General features: G+C 40.5%; 1 protein-coding gene across 1 annotated transcript in view; it reads right to left on the reverse strand.

Moving 5' to 3' along the window:
* Nucleotides 1-22848, reverse strand: part of LOC111865926 (cytochrome P450 9e2) — an 88099-nt gene extending 65251 nt beyond the window's left edge. Inside the window, 8 exon segments of the mRNA XM_033752036.1 lie at nt 2192-2367; nt 4539-4797; nt 5783-5908; nt 5911-5997; nt 11662-11851; nt 19922-20094; nt 22457-22663; nt 22666-22848. Of these exon segments, the coding sequence (XP_033607927.1) occupies nt 2192-2367; nt 4539-4797; nt 5783-5908; nt 5911-5997; nt 11662-11851; nt 19922-20094; nt 22457-22663; nt 22666-22819 (1372 nt within the window). The 5' untranslated portion in view covers nt 22820-22848.
* Between the last annotated feature and the right edge of the window lie 374 nt (nt 22849-23222).

Genomic DNA, 23222 nt, shown 5'->3' on the forward strand with positions numbered 1-23222 from the left:
TTAGTGCGGTGTGGAGCCCAGCTGGGTCCACTCGGCACGGCGGCCACTGATTGGGCTATTGTACTTGCCCCGGATGATTATGACGCTTGAGAATTTGATGGAATGAAGATTATTAGGGGAAACCGAAGTACTTGGAGAAAACTCGCTCCAGCGCCACTTTGTCCACCACAAATCCCACTTGACCTGACCCTGGTTCGAACCTGGGCCACGGCGGTGGGAAGCCGGCGACTAACCGCTAGAGCTATGGCGCGGCCTTGAGATATATAGTTAGTTAGTTAAGTAGTTATAGAATGATTTTGCTGCATATTTCACAGCTTCATGCATAAGAAGGTTGGGTTGGAGCTCCAGGATTACTTGTGTATGCTTAAGCCAATTAGAAACCATTTAAATCGCGGGATGAAGTGGGAAGCTCAAAAGGAAATAAGTGAGAGACTGTTTCGCCACGGATTCCACATCACAACGGTAATTTTCCGTGTCAATGCGTTGGAGCAGGAAGAGTGGACTTCATTTCGCTTCCCTTGGCTTTCTTTCACAGAAAAGTGTCCTCTACCACTGAATTAGTTTCAGGATAGTTCAGATTTGGAAATCTGACGTGTATTGACTATTTATTAACCCATGTTATCATTAAGAATTTTCAATTCAAAATTTGTTGTAGCTTTCCTATGCTGTGTTAAGAGTCTCTAAGGGCCACGTTTATAGTTGACACTAATCTCTAACCTTATAACTAAAACATTTAAAACAACTTTCCCTGCGTATTTTATCGTTCTAAGACCTTAGAATAATGACCGCATTGAAAAATGATTACGTCGGATACCTCATACCACAGGTTACCCTTAAATAATTTCTCACTGTATTTTTTGCAGTGCACAATTACACCCCTTTGTCACGAGCGCACATTCCTTGTCCCTTTTTGCCACACGTTTTAGCTATATATTGATTTACATGGATCTGTTCCCACACAGCCAGACGACTGATGTATGGTTCCCTGAGACGCGGCACGTTGAGAAGTAGCCTTATTGAACACAGGACGATTTTCAGTTGCCGATTTCAGCATCACAGATGAAGCATTTTTTTTGTGCAAGTCCACCCTGCTACAAGAAATGGCATTGGCTTCACAGAGAAGGAAGAAACAATTGTGGCACTAGCAGCAGTCGCCAAGGTATAACCCTGTCACGTTTCAAATGAGTTACGTTACAATGTATCAATAGCCCGTGCGCCAGTTATACAGGGTTATTCATAAGTCCGTGAAACATTTAAAAATTCACATCAAATAATCTATGGTAATCCTTACGCCGATAAATAAAGCATATCTTGAAGTCACTGTCTGCTAATCTCAGGGATATTCGCAACCTTATCACCGCTGCTGTTGCTCTGCTCAACCGTGATATGCTGACACGGGTGTGGGGCGAAATGGATCATCGCATAATGGCTGCCGTATCAGCAAACGTGGACAAATTCAGCATATGTGAACTATGTAAAGAAAACATGCTGAGTTTATTCCCATTTCGGTGTAATAAAATTTGGTATCCTATGCGTAGTTATTTATTGTAAATGTTCGAAATGTTCCACGGACGTATGAATAAGCCTGTAGAACCGTGAGTTTAACTGAAGCAAAACAATAAGCGGAAGGCTTATTGCACATGGAAGCTTGTAATCTCTGCGCGTCTCTGCATTTTCTTACCATCTGTAGGAGAAGTAGTCATTTACAGCCGGTCACACGGCACGGTCGGCATTGGCACGCAATATAATTAAGCCTATCTGGTGACGGGATCGGCGGTAAATGGGTTAAGCCTAATTTTGTGCTTAGGTCTCATATGTAAATCATTTTTATTTTACGGTATTTTCTTACATTTACTATGAAAATAAGTTGTGTACATATAATACAAATTAAAAGAACATGACGTGAATGAAATTAAATGAAGAAATGGACATCATAAAGTAGGCCAAACTTCTTAAGGAAACACAGGTCCAAGGAGTAACAATATTATTATTTAAATTTTTAATGAGGCTTGAATATATTTCACTGCACTGGAAGGGGAAAGGATAATTTCAATGGTAATACTTTCCATTACATAAGGTATACAAAAGTTTAAATATATACAATGAACTTATAATACTTTGAAACGCCGTTTCCTCTTGAGTAAATGGAGCAGCAGTATTAGATATTCATTAACTCAATCAGTTTTTAATTTTGTTGCATTTTTTACTCTTTGCTCAAGCCCAATCCTGAACCCCCCATCTACTGTCATATTGAAGCCTCTCTTGGTTATTTTAATTGGAATTGGTGTCTTTGGGACAACTTTTAGGTTGAAGCGGTACAACAGCTGTACCAATGCTATCTTGGCTTCCATAAGTGCAAACGACTCCCTGGAACATAATGAGAAGAAAATATTAATTGGCTTATATATCGACTTTTGGAATGCAGTGCTGGGTGTTAACCACGAAAAAACGGGGCGACTGAATGCAGTAAAAATGATAATCTGGTGGAAATAGTTGACAGTAGCAACTCTGTTTTCCTTGAAGTTTTCAATCAATGTAGGTAGCTTTTGATTTCAAATGGCACACATCCCAAGAGCTCAGGGATGGAACTTTATTTCTCTCATGATATTTCATGCTCTAAGAGTGAAGAGACATACCCTCACTGACGAAATTTCATGTTCTTGGTATTAGGAGTGAAACTTCACGTAAACCTTTTCCATGGCTACATAATGATTACCTCAAACTCTGTATTAGGTATTATAACATTACAATATACACTTTCCCATCTTAATTCTGTCCACAGAAAATTTTGCAGATGAGAGCTCAGAAGACATTTTTAGACCAATTTGTCCTCTTTCTTACAATATATGAGATATACTCGTACATCAAAAAACCCTGTGGGTACATCTACCATCAGTTCTGAAACATTCAGTTAGGCAAAGAACAGATATAAAAGCTAATGTTGTGCAGACGATAAGAAAATGTTACGCTGGTATGTACATGAAGTTTAAAAATCACAGACTTATGGAAAGAATTGAAGGGGTAGACCTAAAACAAGAAGGTTATGAGGTATTCATGCAGTAATGAAAGAGCGAAATATCAGAACAGTGAACGTGCACTAAAGTAAATGTCTCAAGTAGAACTAAAAGGAAAGATTTGTATTTAAGGCTTTGAGTGCAGTAGAGATTTGAATTGTTGCCTTGTGAGTCGTGGTACCAACTAATTCAGTGAACAGAATGCGGTGACACTTAATATTAAACTGCTGGTGCTTACGGTTACCGGCGTGTCTTAAAGGCTTAAAGTAACATCATTCATTTGCTTTCATGCCTTTTTCCATTCAACAGTCAAGGATACATATAAATATAATTCAACTGGTTGGATGTTATTAAAAAAAGGCAAGATTGTAGACTCTGATTTACACAAACCACTAATAGACTGAGCAAACACAAACTTCTGGCTTGTATTCAACAGGATTCTGTATCTAATCTCGGTCGGGGCACTGACTATTCGTGGTTTTTCTTAGTCCCATCAAGCAAATTACGGTGTAGTATAGTTGTTGCTCTGTTTAATGAAGCACCACTTCATAAAGATGTATGGGGGAGCGGAGTTGTGACTCCAAACAGATTTAAACTCTGTACTAGATGTAGGTAAGTAACAAGTTCCTCGCTCCGGGCATTTGATTCCTGGGAAACAGATCCCGGCACCCACTGAATCAGCGGCTGATTGGGAGCCACAGCCAGTCTCGTTGTTGTGGACAAAAGCATTCTTTGTTGCTGCAGGGAAACGAAACCCGATTTTACCGTAGTCCAATCCATAGCATCATTGCTGCATTTAGTGAGCTTTACGTGAAAATTAAACTTGAAGTGAAACTTATTTCGATAAGGGCAAATGCAAATTTACGCAGCTTGATAATTTGGCAATCTGACTGAACTGTTTTTGTATGGCAAGTTCTCATTAAAACTGAAGTGTTATTATGACGAATGTAACGTTTCATAACCTTTCCCCAATTATTTATTTCTGACCTAATGACTAGCACCAACAAATTCATTTGCAGGATTGAAAATGGAGATCGCTTAAATGTAAATTTTGTGCCATCTTCTGTTCATATTGGTGAACAAGTAAAATACATGTAGGATTTGAGGTTTTCACGGTTGTGAAAGACTGCTTTCTTCATAGTACAATACATGTCAAAGCATTTAAAGAGGGCAGCACGCTGTGGTAACGTTGTGGTGTAACTTGTATTTGGTGCAGTGGCCGCGTGAGTTTCCTTCCATGTGTTTCCGTCGAATTGTGTGCAGCTGTTGGGGTTCTATAGTCTAACCGTAAGCAAATTCCGGCAAATAAGGAAACAGAGCTCCTACAGTAGCACGTCAGTGAACTGCCAAGAAGAATTGTGTCTAAAATTTAAGCTTGTGTCATCATTAGCCATTTTCAGCGTACAATGTTTAACCAATGCCGACATATCAGAGGTCCCGTTTTTACACAGAACTCTTCCTCCGTAAGGTTGCCGGCTCAAGGTATGTCTTGAATTCGCATTTTAAATAGACAGTAAGCATTACTTACCAATACAGTTCCTAGGGCCTGATCCAAATGGCAGATATGTGCAGGCTTTGATTTTTCCTTTATTCTCATCACTAAACCTTTCAGGGTCAAATTTCTCAGGATCGGGGAAGTATTCTGGGTCATGGTGGAGGGCATAGATGGGTATGTAGACACCGTCTCCGGGTTTCATCGTGCAATGTGGTTCAGCCGGCAGTGTATATTGTTTGACGCACTTCCTGTCTGCCAGCACTGCAGGAGGATACAGACGGAGAGTTTCTGTAACATAAACCACAAGTGATAAAACGATCATCGCTTCACAGAAAGGCTGTACTTTTCAATTCATAATTTACTTACTTTCGATATCAGTCTTTCTGAAATACGTGCCAAGTGCCCCGACATTCAACAGAGAACCGGGCATAGCCGTGGCTTTACCAACGCCAAAGAATGAGGGAGAGATACAGGTTACAGCTGGAGATGCATGTCAGAGAGAGGATGCCAAGGTGCTGTTACATTACAACTGCAGTGTTAACATCAATGGAAAGTGACGTCATGAAACCTGAAAGACAATGATTTGACCAATGATATGCTTCGATACATGTTGCTCGTGGAGACAAAAAAAAAAACGAAGAAGGCTCCCCTCTCCGCAAAACCATTCAGAAAGAGATCTAATGGTGCAGTGATTGTAGTCGTGACATTAATGCTAGGGCTAGAAGGGCTTTACTGTGTGCCCGAAAATTGTTATATTTATTTGGTTCTCTTGAAAATAGTGACGGTCAGAAAGACCGGTAGAGAGAATGAGAGGGCGATCTGGAGTGAAGAAGAGGGAAGTAGAGTGGAGATGATTTGTCAACGGGGCAAACAGACTTATACATTCTAGCTTCTCACAGCGGTGATTGTGATGTTTATTATCTTTTGGTATGTGAGGCACTGTAGACTAGTACAAGTTTGTCGACAGTTCAGATGATCGTAATGAGTCCATATTAGGGGGGAAGACAAGAAGCAACCTGGACCCACTCTTGGAAGACTGCACGTCATCATACATCACAAGATATTTTTCTTCCAGGAAGGGATTCCCGGTAAAAGCAGTGGAGAAAATGGAATCCCCTTCTAAAGTTCAAGTACATTCCCGAGTTTCTGATTTTATTTGTCTCGCTAGTACAAGGACTGATATTTCGTAAAAGAGTAATAGTATGATACATGACATTTGCAACCACAAACCCTGGTCGTGATCAGGTAAATTTACTAAGCTTCTGCGTAATACCTGAGACCACCATGTCCAGGTACTTCATGCCGTGGACTGCTTCGTATGTAAGCTTCCCTCCGTCCTCTTTCAGCGTTTGATCAATCTCATGTTGGAGCCGAGATTGAATATCTGGATGCATGGCATCCAGGCAAAGCACAGGAGTGTGGAGGCTGTGTCAAAGCCGGCCAGAAAGAACAGAAACGCTTGGGCTGTTATGTCATCGTCGTCCCATTCTGTTGTAGGAACACAAGACAACAAACAATTTAAAACTTTCACTCAAATTGGCAGTCTCTCACTTAAAGCTTATCCAAAAAACGGAATTTCCATTACGAAAAACACTCAACAACAACAACAACAACAAAAAACGTTCATCATAGAGGATTCAGTTATAATATTTTATGCTTCTAAGAGCTCACTTAGTTTACCTAGTTTTAACTACTGGAACAGTTCCCAAAATATAAAGGTTATAAAATCCAAACCAACATTGTACAACTACAATTAACCAAAAGTCAGCTCGTCTGACTCTTAAAACTATAGTTAAGAAAACATGAGTTCGTCTGCCTCGTAAAACTATAATTAACCAAATAGCCATTGTGCTACCCTATGCAACCTCAAGTATAATTAATCAAACATCATTCTGCAGAATCAGACATATTTAACCAAATATCAATCCGTCTGCCTCTCTGCTCCTTCTCCGCACTTCCCCTGATTCTCGTAAATTCGACTTCACTCTTTACAGAAAATATTATGTACCAGCCATAATCACAAATCTCGCTGCTTTTCAACATATTCTCCCTTTACACTAACACAAGAGGGTGAGTTAGTAAATATATCACAAATGGATATATAACTTCGAACCTGAAAATGGATATTTATTTCTCGACATATCCTGCATTAACGATACATTTCTCCCATCGCTTTACCAGTGCATAATAACCCGCAGCTTAGAAGTATTTTGACTGTTGTCTCGGGCACTTCCGCACCTTCGTTTCAAGCTCTTTCTCATTAGCGAAGCTTTTGACACCAAGTTGGTGTTTTAGCGGAGAAAACAAATGGAAGACACTAGGGGCCAAGTCCGGGCTGTAATTCAAGATGCTCTAAAAGTTCCCATTGCAGTTCCTAATTTATTTCTTCTCGATCCGCCAGTTCTCTGGGCACCCACCGTGTGCACAATTTTCCGAAACTAACGATTCTTCATTATGCTGTATGCAAAACCATGGGAACATTCTAGTGCAGTTGCTACACTGTTTGTCGCTATCCTCCTGTCCTCTCGAATCAATTCATCCACCCGTTGCACAGTTGCTTCTGACGAAATCTCAACAAGTCTTCCTAGGCGGGCATCATCTACGAATTTCGAAATTCCTTAAGGGAATTTCTCAACCCAGCTGTGAAAAAGTTTACGCGTCAGACACTTTGTCGTGACCCAAGATGGTGGCGGGTTGACTGAATTATGTTGGCCNTGTGTCCTCTTGCCTAAAAATACATAACAGAACGCTGCTCTTTGGTAGTACACCCCTAAAGTACGGTCACCATTTTGACTACTGAAAGAAGCCTCTGAGCATGTACTTGCGCGTCTGGTACCTAGACTGTTATGAAGCTTGACTGAGCTGCTACCTGGTGATAGAAATAGTATATAGAAAATATCTTACGTCTGTTACGGCTGTTTCACTTTAATTTGTGACTCTCCCTCGCACTTTCTATCGTCCTGGCAATTTAATGATGCATATAACACAAGATGGTTTACTTGCCCAGCAAGTTCAGGACACCGTGTCTAACCTCATCAGCATTTTGAAATTCTGTCCTTTTGGGTGAATTCGTCCAAATACAAATCACTAAGGACAAAGTCAGGACTGTAAGGTGGGTACTTCTTGACTTCCGTGCCCACTGTTGTGTCATCTTCGTCAAATTTTCAGTATGTGACAAGGATTATAAAAGAGTAGGATGTGTTTTTGACAGTTTCCCATGACTTTTCTTCTGAACGGCCTGGTGTATATCATTGGGAAGCAAGTTACTGTAATACTACTTTGCACTCACTGTTATACTAGGTGCAACACGAGTGACTGAACCTTAATCCCAAAACACCTGACAAGACCATGCCAGGAAGGGAGTTGTGTCTTGAACTTTTGGGTGGTGGAAGTTCCAAGTTATGTCATTTCATGTTGGACCGCACTGATTATAGGGTGAAGTGAGGGGTGCTTCCACGCTGTGTCTCAGGTCACTGTTCGCTCTAGGAGTATGTTTCTCTCCCACACAAGCCGGTGCAGATGTCAGGCACACACAGTAACGTGCTGGTAATTCTGGCCCAAATATTATATCTTCAGGACCAACTGGGTATATAGTTTCATTAGAAGCACTGTACATGCATGTTTTTTGTTTGAACACTCCCAAAGCTTTTGCATGATGTATCACGCATTGCTTTTCGTCTCTTAGTCAGAATCCTCTTTTCGGCGCTGTCAATGTTTACATCTTGTACAGCTGCTGGCTCTACACGAGCATGCTGCACCCGTATGTTCGATATTATTTACGGACTCCAGAATAACTTCTGCGCCAATCATAAATACTTGCATGCGACGGGCTCTCTTCTCCATATTGTGCACTTAACCTACGAGGTATTTCGGCGGGTTTCACTTTTCCTTTCACTGGGATTTTAGTGATACAGCGCCGTTCTACACTAGGAGTGACAAGGTCTGACGCCATCTCGTGCTAGAAGCAGGGCACATGTCCATTTGTGTGGCAGTGAATGCAATGTTACCACCAACATTCCGTAGAAGAGTTTTATTTAACTGGTGCCCACGTCTGTTGGGGTGATAAAATCCAGGTTAACTTTCAACTGCTCTCGTACAATGGTATGTGGAATTCGAAGGATTTGGAAACTCATCTGCCCAATTTCCGAAATAGAAAAACGATCAAATCCTGCTTGGTTGTCTCTCTGGGCGGAATAAATATAATGTTTCAAAACCTACCTGTTTTCTCTTAAACGTACAACTTAGGAAAAGGTTTGTACACAGGCCTACAACAGATATTCCAGAAAAATAACCAATTTACTCTATCAATGTAAGGGCGTAGAGTGTCCGGAAATGTAAAGCGATACTCTCTTTCAAACGTTTCTTATATTATGAACAATTCTGGATTTGTATCATTTAGAGAAGTTAAGTTTTGCATGAAACACGGGACGGATACAATTCTTGAAGAAGTTATTGGCTCTTTTTTCTCATGACGCCCTAGCACTGAGCAGGCTGCTCTAATGGTAATGTTCTAGGCCTGTGTTGAGGAGGTGCTGAGTTCGAATCTCGACGAGGACAGCGGCTATACTGACTGATTCTTACATGGATTTCCTCAGTTCATCCACGCAGATAAAGGAATTAGGTCACAACTGCACCTTTCCAAATTCTTTTGAAGTTAAAATTCAACCTACCATTTATACTGTAGTGTATTTGCTCCATGCGAGAACGGTTGATCCAGAGAAACAGCCATGACTAAGTAATGCAAGAACGCAACTATAGAACAACTTTGTTATGCAACCCGTTTCTAGGCAACAGCTAGGTGAACACATTTCCGCGTAGACAGTGACTTCATACAACTGTGGGTAGCGGTTACGTGATGTGTTTTCTTTAGGCAGCAACCAGCGCGCCAATTTATGGGCTTGGTAGCAATCACGCGACATGTGTTTCTGTGATGCATGTACGTGTTGCTTCTAAATAAGTGAGCAGAATTCTGAAGCGGAATGAGTAACTGGAGAAGTGAGTATAAGCGGGATTCAGATGAGTCCCGATGTTCCAAAGTGAGTGAAAAAGAAATGGCATAAAGACTTCATAGTTATTTGAGGTGTTAGTTTCTTTGTAGAGAGAATTAGACTAAAGAGTTGAAGTCAGCTATCGGGAAATTCATCGTAGTAGAAGAAGAAGAACATTGTGGGCGTTTAGAAGCTTTATTCACAATGAGGGTGCTTCAATTCCGTTACCAGGAGACGACTAATGAAGACTTAGAAATCTAGTGCGTGTGTAACGTTGTACTGTAAATTGTGTAAATTAGCGATAGCGCTGTAATAATTGTAACCGGAGTGTCAATAAATCCCATCCGATTTAGAACCCGTTATTTTCGTCACGCGTAGTTGTCTTTGCGTGGCAGTACTATATTGTCTAGATATTGACAGCGTCATAAAGCAGTCTCTAAAGGAACTCAACTGTGTATTCGAAGAATTATAAAGAGAGTACAACAAATTTATGTAAAAAATTCCAAAGACTTTCCGGTTCGAATTAGAAGTTCCTTCATATGGCCTGACCCACAACAATTCTGTTCTTAAGGTCAAAACCCAAATACATGCTAGTCATAGTACCGTGAGGCGTTAAATGGAAGCAACTATCACAAATAACAATAATGGTCCCCGAATTTCCAGTGCAGGTTTTTCTGCACAGACACCCTGGTGATACAGGTAACGTAAAGAGTGCCCGTAAATGACTGATACACTTTTAATTTGTCATACCAAGGTAAGTATTACAGCTATACAGTTGGAAATAGTGTCATTTGCATCACGAAATCTGCAGTTTCACATATCCTAAATATGCTCGTATGATTCTAACACATGTCCAGTCTCCAATCCAGGTCATCCCATACTCGTTCTAACGTGTTCCCCTCAGTTGATTCCGCTGCTGCGGTAATTCTCAACTTCGGTGCATCAATATCCAGCGGTGCAGGTGGCACAAACACTTGTTCCTTTACATAGCCCCACACAAGGTGATATATGGAGTGAGAACGGGAGAGCGAAGAGGCCACTTTCTCTGCAGCTCCAGATCTCAGAACCCAAGGGTCTGGAAGCGTGGCACTGTACGGTTTCCTGCGCACCCGTGTGCGCAAAGCTTGCCACACAGTCGTTTACGGCATCTGTAACACACGGCTTCCCTTCTGCAAAGATTTCGTTGGACTTCGACTGAAAGTGGCCTCCACCTACCGTACAGGCTCATCACTCACACGAGGACTGCCACTGCTTGTGTTCTTACAAATGCATCCCTGGTTCTCAAAGTTGTCACACCAGCTCTGTATCGGTGCTCGAGGAGGTGGGTCTGTGGGAAGGCCCGCTGAACACTGGTGCATGAATTTGATTTCGCCGCGTACTCAATCACGCAAGAGCTCTTCTCTATATGAGACTTCATTTCCGAGAATTGCGGAGCCTTGCTGTGGGGTAGGTCGTTTGGAGTTTTACCGCCAATTATGAAATCTCCGAAAAATTGTCTTTCCGCTGATACCAGTTATATATGGGTTTCCTTTGTTGTTTCCTCGTATTTCATCCACAGAAATTTAGCAGTAATTTAGGGATACTCTGTATTATATACTCTATATTGTCACGTGTATTGGTGACAATTGACGATGTGTGGATTGGATAATTGGATTTTGGCACTTTTACATTCAATTCGTAACTACAAGTAAAACGACGCTTTTGCTGATCTACACACTTTACAGTTCACCGTTACACACACACACACATATTAGTTTCCTCAGTCTTCGCTAATCGTAACCTGTCAACGGATTTCAACACAGTCTCAACCAATCTCACTGTAAATGCAGCGCATACATGACTTCCTTTCACAGCCGCACTCTTGCAAATCAACTGAACCCTTGCCATATCTGCTTAATCATCTTCGATTACCGTCTCGATAGATTCCCTCAGTTCTACCTCAGCCGGCCTTGGATCCACTTTGTACAGCATTGGATCTGCCCCAACAGAAAACACTCTTTCTATCATTATCCCCAAAATACCTCGATTTTTGCTGGCTTATTCGCAGCCTCTCTAACTTGTTTACCGAGTAGATGCTTAGCAATGAACGTCAATTCTAACTTCACTACTCCAGCTATCAGACATCGAGTAAAAGTATTATATTATAGAATATTGTTATACATACTCGTGTTTGTAGACTTGACATTGGTTGTACCATTATCATCCCCCTGAAGTGTTCCTTTCTTGGTCTGCATGAGCAGATGGATCATGTCCGGCCTCACGATGCCTTTCTCTTCCCGCGTTGACATTGTACTATGTACCAAGGAACGGAAGAATTTTCCCGTCGATTTAGATATGAATTTAATATTCAGAAGCTGACATCATGAAACAGAGAATAGGTATTACTTCTGTCATAAGTACATAACTAAATAAGTGAATGCATGGCTCAGTGAATGGTTAGCTAGCTAACTTCAAGCAGCACAGGTCTTCTTGTTGGCTTGATCTGTATTCACGCAGAAACAGTATTTAGTAACCTTCTGTAGAACTCCGAAACGTGAACGCTTAGAAAGAGAAACCACTGGATCCAAGGTGAATGCGTGACATAATGCAATTAGAATTGTATTTTTAAAATAGATGTTGGAATTTTAAATGTGTTATAGATTTGGAAGAAAATCGGTTAAAATAATTTGGCAAAGAATGAATACCAAGGATAGAGAGATGGGCACTAGAATATAAATTTATAGGAAAGGGACGTAAAGGACGACCCAGAACAAGATGGTTTAGCCAAGTACTTGAAGACATCAAGAAGACAGGAAAGAGCTTTGAGACTTGTCATCCATCGACCTTCATAAAAGAGTAACAGTGCCAGAAGTGGAATGAGTAGCGGGAGGACGAGTAGAATCAGGGGACGAAGGAGGAGAAGAACGAGAAGAAGAAGGAATATGAGAGAAGAGAAATGAGAGTAATAAAGAGAATTAAAATAAATTCATAAAATTCATGAAACACTTAGCCAATATTCTACAACTTCAAAAATCGAAATGGATTCTTAAGGTCTGATAATAGAAATATTCCTAGACTTCTAGACGTTTTTCAGGATTAACATTTTGCTCCTTGTACATGAATAATGTTCTTACCTTCATGAGTTTTGGGCTGAACATGTAGCCAAAAAATATTAAGGCTCTGATACCGCTGAAGTTGGTAACGTATCTTCCCGTCTCATAGAATTAATTTCCAGGATTGTTTAGTGAATCACAACTAATTCCAAATGCTGACGTAGCAATTACATCATTTGTATATCTTGTAAACAAATCTTTCATCTCCACGGCCAGAATATTTCCTTCCGAAACACAAAGAATACAATAAAGATGGGGCTAAACCTATGTTTTTTTCATGTACCACACCAACAGCGTGTAAATAAAAATAATTTGGTATTTTTAAATAGATCAGAATTCAATCTCTTGTACGTTAGCTGCATAGATTTCCCGAAATAAACGAATAAAGTGAAATCCATATCTTTAATTCTGAACATTTCATCTCCTTTCCTTAGCACCTTACTGTAATTCGATAACATTTTGTATTCTGGGTGGAAAGTTTGTTAGGCATCCACACTGGAAGTTGTCATGAGAATGATATTTGGTTCATATTGGTACATCATAGATATACCGAACACACATAAGATTAAGGTCAGAGAATTTGTTTCATATACTTGGTTGTTCAACTTTCAGGCTGAACATCTAGAATCGCAAAAAGCAGAACAGTTTTACAAGTATTCACTGAATAGCCTCACTCTCGCGTTGGCACCAATGGCTCTTCCCAAAGAGCCGTGTGTCACGTATCAACCGACATTCAATAGCAGTACCAAGCTCAGAAATGGCAAAGATAATACAAGCCAATTTTTAGTCCAAAATATTTATATTGTCACCTTTTATGGAGTGTGACCTTAGACGGAACTTGGATGGATATCTTGATTTACTGAACACTTACAGATCGTAGCTACAAATTACTATTGCGCTAACGCTATTTCGCTCTTTCTACAATTCACTAATTCCTCTCAATCTGCTGTATCTTGACCGGTTGTCGCCTGATAACGGCTTCCAACACCGCAGCTTCCTCAAATTCCGTGTTCGTCCTCACTGACTGGCGAATGTGTAGGCCACATAGAAAACACAAATTTTCTATAATTGCATCATTTAGCTGTCGCACGGACAACGTCGAAAGCACCAGTTGTCATTCAACTGGTTCCTGTTAGGAATCTGTGGCCTAGCATCAGGGTCTACATGCTAGAGTGCTTCAAATAAACTATTTAACCAAGAATGAAACATCGGGGATCTTCACACAGTGTTTCCTCTTAAAAGTTTCTCTTCAACCATGCAAAACCTTCGATCAATGATTAATGTTTTCTGTTCCTCTTTGGCTTTGTTCATATTTAATGGATATTAAGTGATCGGGTGGGCCATTTTAAAACTGATATTGCCTTGTCATACGGCGGTTACTGTTTGGAATTTTAAGTTTGTGTATGAAGGTTATCAGAGCGTGATCAATGCTCGCTCGCCTGTGTTCTCACGAAATTAATTTGTTAATTCACATTAAGTAGCAAGTTTTGTGATCTTTTATGGATAAGGGCAAATGAATTTTTATTTTTCTTCCATTACGGGCTCATAATTTGGAAAAATCAACTCAAGAAACTTCAGAGAAAGAAGTTTCATTTTGATGATATTAAATGAAGTGGACTGCATGAGGAACATACAGTAGCAAGAAGGTACAGGGTTCTTTGTGTCTAACTTAAGTTCACAGCTCTGCGCTTCACGGCGAGCCGTGGTCTGCTTACCGCCAGGCGCATACGAAGTTTGCTGATGAATCAGCCGATAACGTTTGGAATTAATGGAAGTAATTAATTTGTAGACCGCTTGATAGCGTTATGCTTCACGGCCAGCAGTGCGATTCATATTGTGAGTTTGTTTATGATTTGTCAAAAATAGGCAGCAATTATCAGCTGCGTTAGCAGTAGGAACCGGATTTTAATGCAGAGGCATATTTCTTTCTTGCAACCAAAAAGTACGCTCGTTTGGATATATGTATGAATTACTTCATTTCTTAAATTTTTGACATGGTTTGATAGTGCATATAAATGCATATTTTGCCTGTTTTATGAATAAGCATCATATTTTCTAAGATCTCTATTTATACAGCATATTTCCTTTTTAAAGTGTTTATCATATATATTTTTAAATTATATGTTCAAATTTTCATTCATGGTTGTGTGTATACAATTTTTCTTTTCTGTATTAGAATATATTGCATATTTTACTCAACATTTCGTTATGATTCATGTTTCTCATGCAATACCCAGGACGGGACTTCCCCGAATCCTCTACTCGTAACTTTTCTCATCCGCGTACCATCAGAATGGCCACGAAGAGATTAGTCGGAAGTGTTCACATGTAGCAGCTATCAACGTAATACTATTCAACCGACAAGGGACTTCACTTATTTATTTCCGAAGTCTCCATGAGCTTCGTTACGCTTCTTCATTTGAAGCTGGGGGCCATTCACATTAGTGGTGACTAGTCTGTAGTTAAGTGTGTTTAGCTTTCTGTAGTCAAGCTGAAAATGAAAGTAAGTCAGAAAACTAAATTACAGCTGTATCAGCGGGAGTTCGAAGAAGTGATGATAAGTACGGATAACAAAATTCTTTAGTTCAGAGCGTGTGAGAACAGTTGGTTGTGAAAAACGCTTTCAAGTGCTTAAGCATTTGAACAATACACAAAGAGAATATTAAAATTAAATCCACGAAAAGTGCTCCTATTAAAAAATTGCTTAGTGAATATTCTAATAATAGTTTTTAACAGTTTTCCTATGATTTATGCGAAGCCTTTTTAGCGGCAGATATTCCTCTGTGGAAACTAATCAATCGTTCTCTGAGAAACTTCGTAGAGAATTATACACAGTGCAAAGTGCCGGATGAATCTTCTGTGCGCTAAATTACGTGAAGCAGTGTTACGATCTTACAACTGAAAGTATTAGAGATAAGATTCAAGATAATTTTGTGTGCGTATCAATCGACGAAACACAAGGTTGTGAGGGACGGTTTATTGCAAATAGTATAGTTGGATCCCTTAATAAGAATGAAAAATCTACCCAATATCTTCTTGCGGTAGAGTAATTTGAAACCACAAATAGCTCCGCAGTTTCCAAATTTTTTATCAGTTCCATGAATTTACTATGGCCAAATTGCATTCAGTATGAGCGCGTATTGCCCTTTGTAACTGATGCCGCAAGTTATATGATGAAAGCCGGTACTGCTCTTAAAGTTATATTTCCAAATATGACACATTTTACTTGCCTTGCCCATGGGTGGCACCGTGTTTCAGAAATAATTCGTGCAAATTTTTTGCTTGTTGACAAGTTGGTGTCTTCTGTGAAGAAGGTATTTTTTAAAGCTCCATACAGAAAAGAAGCCTTTAAAGCAGTAGCACCAAGCGTTCCACTTCCGCCAGAAGCAATTTTAACGCGCCGGTGCACGTGACTGTGTGCAGCGAGTTAGTATACCGAACATTTAGAAGCAGTTAGGAATGTCGTGAATAGATTTGATCCCAAATGTGCAGCACCAATTCAAATCGCCCAAGATGTACTAAAAAACGCATAACTAGAAACTCATCTTTCCTATACGGGGAATCCCAAGAGGAATGGTCAAAACTTCGGGAGGGTGTTCCTTATGTTAAAGTATGCCGATATAACCCAAAACACCTATGTCCAAAGTTGAACGGTTATGGAGATAATGGCCAGAGAATTGTGAAACTTTTACCGGTGTTACACACTTCTTAATTACAAAATACATATTAAAACTGGCAGGAATATGTGGTTTCTGTAATGTTAATAATGTATGTAATATCAAACTAACTTGAGAGTGACATGAAGCCATAAAATTGAAGTACAAAATACTCGCTCGCCATGTCATAATTGACACATGACTTTGCAAGCACTGACGTAACATGGCTGACTGCGCTATAAACCGACCACATAACTGTATTAAACGTACTGTGACGTGTCGAGCTAGCTGGAACCCCCCCCCCGGAGCTGACACGCCGAGCGAAGCCGAAATGAGCCGAGCGGAGCCGAAGTTAGCCTAGTCCTCGCAACCTGGTAGCTAGGCAACGCGAGTCAACAGCGGTGACGTCACCCAGGGATATTGCGGTTGCTAGGCAGCAGTCAACAACTCCGGACAGCGTTGCTAGCAACACGGTACCAGACGACAATGGTCCGGAACGAGGCTACATAAGGAGCAGCGAAGGCTATTCACAGTTAGTTCTCAAGGCAGCTACCTACGAGTTAGTTCCGAGAGAGTTCCGAGTTAGCCAGCAACCAGTCAGTTGCATTCTGGCAATTGGAGTGTAGTATTTGTGATACTGCAGATAGCAGTAATTGTGAATCTGTAATGTGGGTGATTGTAAGTGCGAATGTGAAATAAAATTTGTTATATCAAAAACGGCGTGAAGTTATTTGTCGTGTTATACACCCAGCACGTGACAGTACATTCACGGAAAATCTCTTTTGGAATTTCGTTTCCATTATCTCATGTGGATTATTATGGGACCACGTATGCACATTTCGTAAATTATTTACACCGTCCAGGGTAAAAGACGCCTCATCACTGAATAAAATGACGCTTAACAGTTCGGGATGAGCTTTTATCCAGTGGCACAAATCCATACGCTGTGCTTGGTCTCCTGGTTCCAGATGTACCTTTGACCATCGTAAGGATACAATTCTTCATCATGTAAAGTTCGCCACACCTGCATACGTGATACGCCGATGCGAGAGGCCATTCTACGAGTGAACAGACACGGACTTCTCTGAACCATCTCAAGAATGTTCTCTCGTGTGTTTATCATTCGTACATCCTTCCTTTCAGACTGCACAGAAACACTCGGAAGAGAACCAGTACCACGCAATGTCTGGTAATTCGCGTAAATACACTTGGAGATGTAATCCTTCGATCGGGAAAAAGCCTTTGTACTCTTCAACAGCAGCACGTGCATTGCCACCGCAAAATCCATACACAAAATGCATATCACAATATTCACCGTGTGAAAACACAAAAGGCATTTCAGCAACTCCGCACAGCTACACGTAATTTACCAACGTATTCTGTAGGCTCTGTAGGTAGCATATGAGCCACATGAGCTTACGGCTAGTGTGAATCACCGCACTCAAGGACAAATATATATAAGGCATCTCAGTTTACAGGTACAGTGCGTGGACCTGCCAGAAGATCACACTTTTCTCGGGCCATTATCTCCGAAACCGTTCAACTTTGGACATAGGGGTTTTGGGTTATATCGGCACACCCTCCCGAAGTTTTGACCATTCCTGCTGGGACACTCTGTATATCTGCGCACTTCTCTCATCTTCCACCCTCAATTTCCTCACTGGAGGCAAGCGATAGCAATACTACTTTGTATGAGTCGTTAAGCGTGTTCAAAACAACTATTTCCAAATTGAATTCGGTTCCTGGAAGAGTTGGTGAAGTAGTAAAAGTAAAAGTACACAGCATTCTTTAAAAAAAATCCGGGATATGAACAAATTTGTGAAATTGAAGAAATTTTAGCCGGTAAACATACTGAACTGCCAAGTAAAAATCACTAACAGTGTAGCAAATAGCGGCTTCTGTACATGCGCCCCTAAGTTCGTGTGAGGTGGAAAGAAGTTTTTCCCGCTATAAGGACATCTTATGAGACAATAGGAGGCGACTAACTATGGAAAACCTAAAACATTTACTAATTGTGAACTGCAACAAAAGAGAAGTTGAAAGTTCGGAAAGCTAAATGTGAGTACCATTGGTTTTTTTAAATTTGTAATGAAATATGTTGGCTTTGCTGCATGATTTGTATTTAAGTATAGACTTTTATTGCACGTGAATCATTCAGTGATTACATAAAATAAACTTATTTTATTGATTTGTGGTCTTAAAGTAAGGTAAAATCAATTTTAATATTTGGTATAAAATTTTATGTGCATATTTTAGTGCATATTTCGGAAGTTTTTCATGCATAAATGCATACATATTTAAGGGATTATTAGGGTATAAAAAGAACAAGAAACAAAACATAAGCGTTTAATGCTTACTGAGGAGAAGTTGGATGACATACGGGCCAGATTTGAATATAGAGTACACCTAGAAAACCACTGAAAAGTCTAGCTCGAGAGACTGAAGCGTCAGAGTCTAGTGCAAGAAGGGCACAACACAATTCCTGAAGCCATCCAGTGAACGTTATTATTAGGTGTGCTGTAAGTGCTAGAGTAATTGTTGTACTTGTGTTTTCTAATGAAACAATTAACTGCGGAAACTATCTACGTGTAGAGAGGACAGCATCTTCAACATATCCTGCGATCTGTGAATTATAACTACTTCATTCCGAACATTATCGGTCATTAGCAAAGCTGATTCGTCGGCAAAATCCGCATGCGCCTCGCAGCAAGCAGCACACTGGTCGCCGAGAAGCGCAGAGCCGTGAACTCATCAAATTACTAAGAATATTCCCTGAACTTCGGAGCCTCATCAACATTTGGTTGAGGGCAGAAGAAGACAAAATAAACTTCTTTCGAGACGGACGGCCGCAGAAACCACCATATACACACTGGCAATTAATGGTAAAGTGCGATAAGAATTTCAGAAGTCCACTGATGTTTCCCTGATAAATGTGATGTTGCTTTATTGGTGCCTGAAACGTAATGCACTGGTAACACAATACCCTGGTTATGTTTACAGACAGATAATAAAAATATTGGATTCTTCATAATATTAAATATGTAATTCCTGCTTCACAGAAGACACTGCACCTCCGTTACACAGACCAATTACTCAGTGCTCTGTAGGGAAACATTCACTCCTTCTTCTGGGAATCAAGTTAAAACAGCTGGGATAGAGCTCGTACAGTGACGTCTGTGTTTTAAAGGAGCAGTTATTTCTTAATTTTGTTATTTTTTGAATAGTCACTCAGTGGTAAACTGACATATTTATAAGTACCCTGATTTAAACCTGTGGTGTTCCAGCCACTGACGTTTGATACTACGGGTCAGAGAGGCTCAGTTGTAGCAAGGAACACCCCTCAGGCAGCCTAAATTAACAATAAAACTGTTAAATTTTTAAATATAAAATCTTAATCTCATTCATAAAAATTATATACACACACGAAAAACTTAATAAATTAAGAATAATTTCTTCTGGGACGCGACCCGTATAGTCCGGGAGAAATTCAGCGAAGTTTCGGAGGAGTATACTGCATACATCTTTAGGGCTCAGTGCTGGTTGTTTGCTTCGCTTACCCTTCGAACCTCAAGACTGAGACATCATGTTACTCCGAAACGTCGGTGAACTTCAAGCTTACATATGTGTACATGTAAATCCTCAGACTGATGTAAATTGCTTTGTGTTATAGTATTACTTGCCTCTTTCTATCTTGCAGGCTTCGATTGTCAAGTTTTTTGTCCTTGATACACTTTTCCAGGAAGTCAGTTAGCTGTTTACCACATTCTTTTATCAAGACGAACATGTTCTTCATCTTGCTGGATGTGAAAGCAGGACTCAGGGTAGATCGCATGTCCTTCCATCGTTGTCCTGTGAGTGAATGAAACTGTGAATAATGAAGTGAAACAAACGCGAAGTATTTTTTTGTTCATTTTTCATGTTACATTGAGCTTAATTCCGTTTATTATTTCTCCCCATAAACAAACGACGAAGAAGCCCTGAAGGAAACGAAAGGCCAAAGGCCACCCCCATTTTGGCGTTCTACCAATCCCATGTTGTTTCCTGCTCAATGAGACCAAGGAAACGATTACGGATATGAATATGCACAAGGCTAACTTTAGGAAGGGCGACAGGTTGACGTCATAGCAAATGAAGATTGCTGCCTGCGATTGCACACGAATATCCTAAAGGAAAAAAAAATTGCCACTTATTTCTGGCTCCTTTTTCTGCGATTTTTGATAATCCCATGCAATTCTTTATCACCATCAGAAACACTGCTTCCATCACAATCATGAAAATCATTCACTGTTCATTACCCACATGTTTGGTCGGGAAACGAACCATCTTGTTCTGTAGTAGTACAGAGTGATTTCGTGCTGCGCAAGCGCAGTCTTATTCTGCCTTTCCTCACATGAATTTTTGTCACGCTTCTCAAATTTCTAGTTACAGTGAGTTACCTATACTTCTGTAACGAAACCTTACCTAATCTATGAGAAACTAATCCAAACTAACCTGGTCTGACCTGACCACACCTGACCTAACTTAACTAAAGCAACATCAGTTGCCAAAGGATCGTAGCCGTGGGAGCCATGACCGAAGGGAAAGACAGGCTTCTATCCACTATGCATTACTTACTTCCTCATGGAGCTGATCCCTTCTTGTCGAGAAGCCAAATCTGCAGCAACTCAAGAATTTCCTTGCATTTTATGGAACCCGAAGAATCATTACCGTGTTCACAAGGGTCCTCCCCTGGTCCCTATACTGAGCCAGATCAATCCAATCTATATCATCCCAAACTATTTCTCTAAGGTCCATTTTAGTATTGTCCAGCCACCTACGCCTTGTTCTTCACAGTAGTCTCTTTCCTTCTGGCTTTTCCACAAATATACTGCTTGCGTTCCTCTTCACCCTCATTCGTGCTACATGACCTGCCCACCTCATCCTCCTTGACGTGATCATTCTAATTATACTTGGAGATGTGTACAAGTTATGATGATCTTCTTTAAGCAGTTTTCTTCAACCTTCTATCACTTCATCCCTCTTCCGTCCAAATATTCTCCTCAACACCGTCTTCTCAGTCTGCGTTCCTCCCTTAATGTCAGAGAGCCAGTTTCACACCCATACAGATCCACCAACAAAAATGAATATTTGTGAAAGAATCGAAATTGAGAAGAGAAACAAATACAACAAACATGAATACCAGGAATTAAAATGGGATAATTCAACATTGTTTCTATCCCCATATTTTTCAGTATGGATAGAATTCTGGCACCGTGAATGTCCCTACCAAGGACACGGTTAACTAGACTTGTAAGGCCATGGAACATTTGTGCGCAGAATGTTCCAAGGGTTACATATACTACTTGTGACTTGTCTGAGTATATCCAAGTCATTTCCTAAAAATCTGAGAACTACAATTGTCATGAACATTTAGTGTGTATTCTCTCACGCTTGGAGTCTCGATTTGTCTAGCAATTATCGACGCGTACATTTTATTGAATTTGAGATAACTTAAGTTCTTGAATAGCAGTAGGAGGTTATGTCAATTTACAAATGATATATATGTAATTAAATAAGAAATATGTCGATTTAAAATCTCGAAATTTATGTTCTTCCATCAAAGTAATACAAACCTACAAGCAACCGGCAATATTCCTTTGTCTAAAATATCTTTGAGTGTACACAATAATTTGAGTAGGCAGTTTTATGAACAAAAGCCTTGTGTCTTCAGTATGGTCTTCCGGGAGGCCGCACCATAGCTCAAGCGGTTAGACGCTGACTTCCCATCGCGGTGGCTCGGGTTCGATCCCGGGGTCTGGTCAAGTGGTATTTATGGTGGACAAAGTGGCACTGGGGCGGATTTCTCCGAGTACTTTGGTTTCCCCTTCCAATCTTCATTCCACGAAATTCTCCATCATCATATTCACCCGGGGCAGGAACAATACGCCAATCAGTGGTCGCCGTGCCGATTGGACCCAGTTGGACTCCACCCCCCACTAAGCGAAAGGTCTACGGCATAAACATTATCGTCTCCACATTATATTTAAAATAGAATATACTAATTTTCTAGTGATATAATGTTTTATTTTATTATCTATTGATGATTCACATTAAAAGGTGTGTTCCACACAGTATAGCTTTTTGTTTAACGCTCTGGGAAAGATCAGACGTGAGAAGTGTTCTAAACCGGTCAGGCCCAGAAGCAGTAGACTGTTCGGAATGAAGAACTCACCTTTGAGATTGAAAAGAGCCTTTCCGAACAGCGGCTCAGTTTCTTCGCTTATAGGGGCTCGGTGGTCCAGGAAGTGTTCAAAATCTTTCACGGTCACCATCTTTATGAGCTCGGGATCTCTCAGCAGAATAACCGGATTCAAGAATTCATATATATAGCCAAATTTATTGCCTTTAAGCCTGTTAATTCATTGAAAGATGCAGTCCTGAAAGCCAGTGGTCCCATGTTCCCAAAGAATGGTACAGGCTTGAGGTGCGGTACATTTTTCTTGGAGAAATGATCATGGGTCCAAGTGCCAAGCAAGTACACGATTACACTTATGAGACCCGTGGCCAGTGTCCATACCCACAGAGACTCCAACATCCCGAACTTTCAACTCCAAACTGTGTTACACAGGTGTAGCCAAGTGGGAAACAGTGCAATGCCACACTGGCTGTTGCTTTGTAAGCAGTCTCCACTTTTCTCCTAAGCTCCTTTTAGTGTGATTCGAAATTCTGTAAAAAGAAATGAAAAATTAATGTTTGCCCTAGAATATTTCTCTTTTATGATTTATCTTACGGCGTTGATATTATCTCGGACTGCACGGGCCTATAACATGGAATGGTAGGATCCATGAACTGGATAGGATTCGTACAGACACCATCGAAGCTTAATTATGGTATTATCTAGACATGTATACAGGACCTGCGTAAAACCACGAGAATTATCAGTCGGGATATCCGGTGTCCCGGCAGATATTTGAACACAGCATCTCCCGAACACAGGT

Source organism: Cryptotermes secundus, unplaced genomic scaffold (assembly GCF_002891405.2).
Source record: "Cryptotermes secundus unplaced genomic scaffold, Csec_1.0 scaffold2018, whole genome shotgun sequence".
Taxonomy (NCBI): domain Eukaryota; kingdom Metazoa; phylum Arthropoda; class Insecta; order Blattodea; family Kalotermitidae; genus Cryptotermes; species Cryptotermes secundus.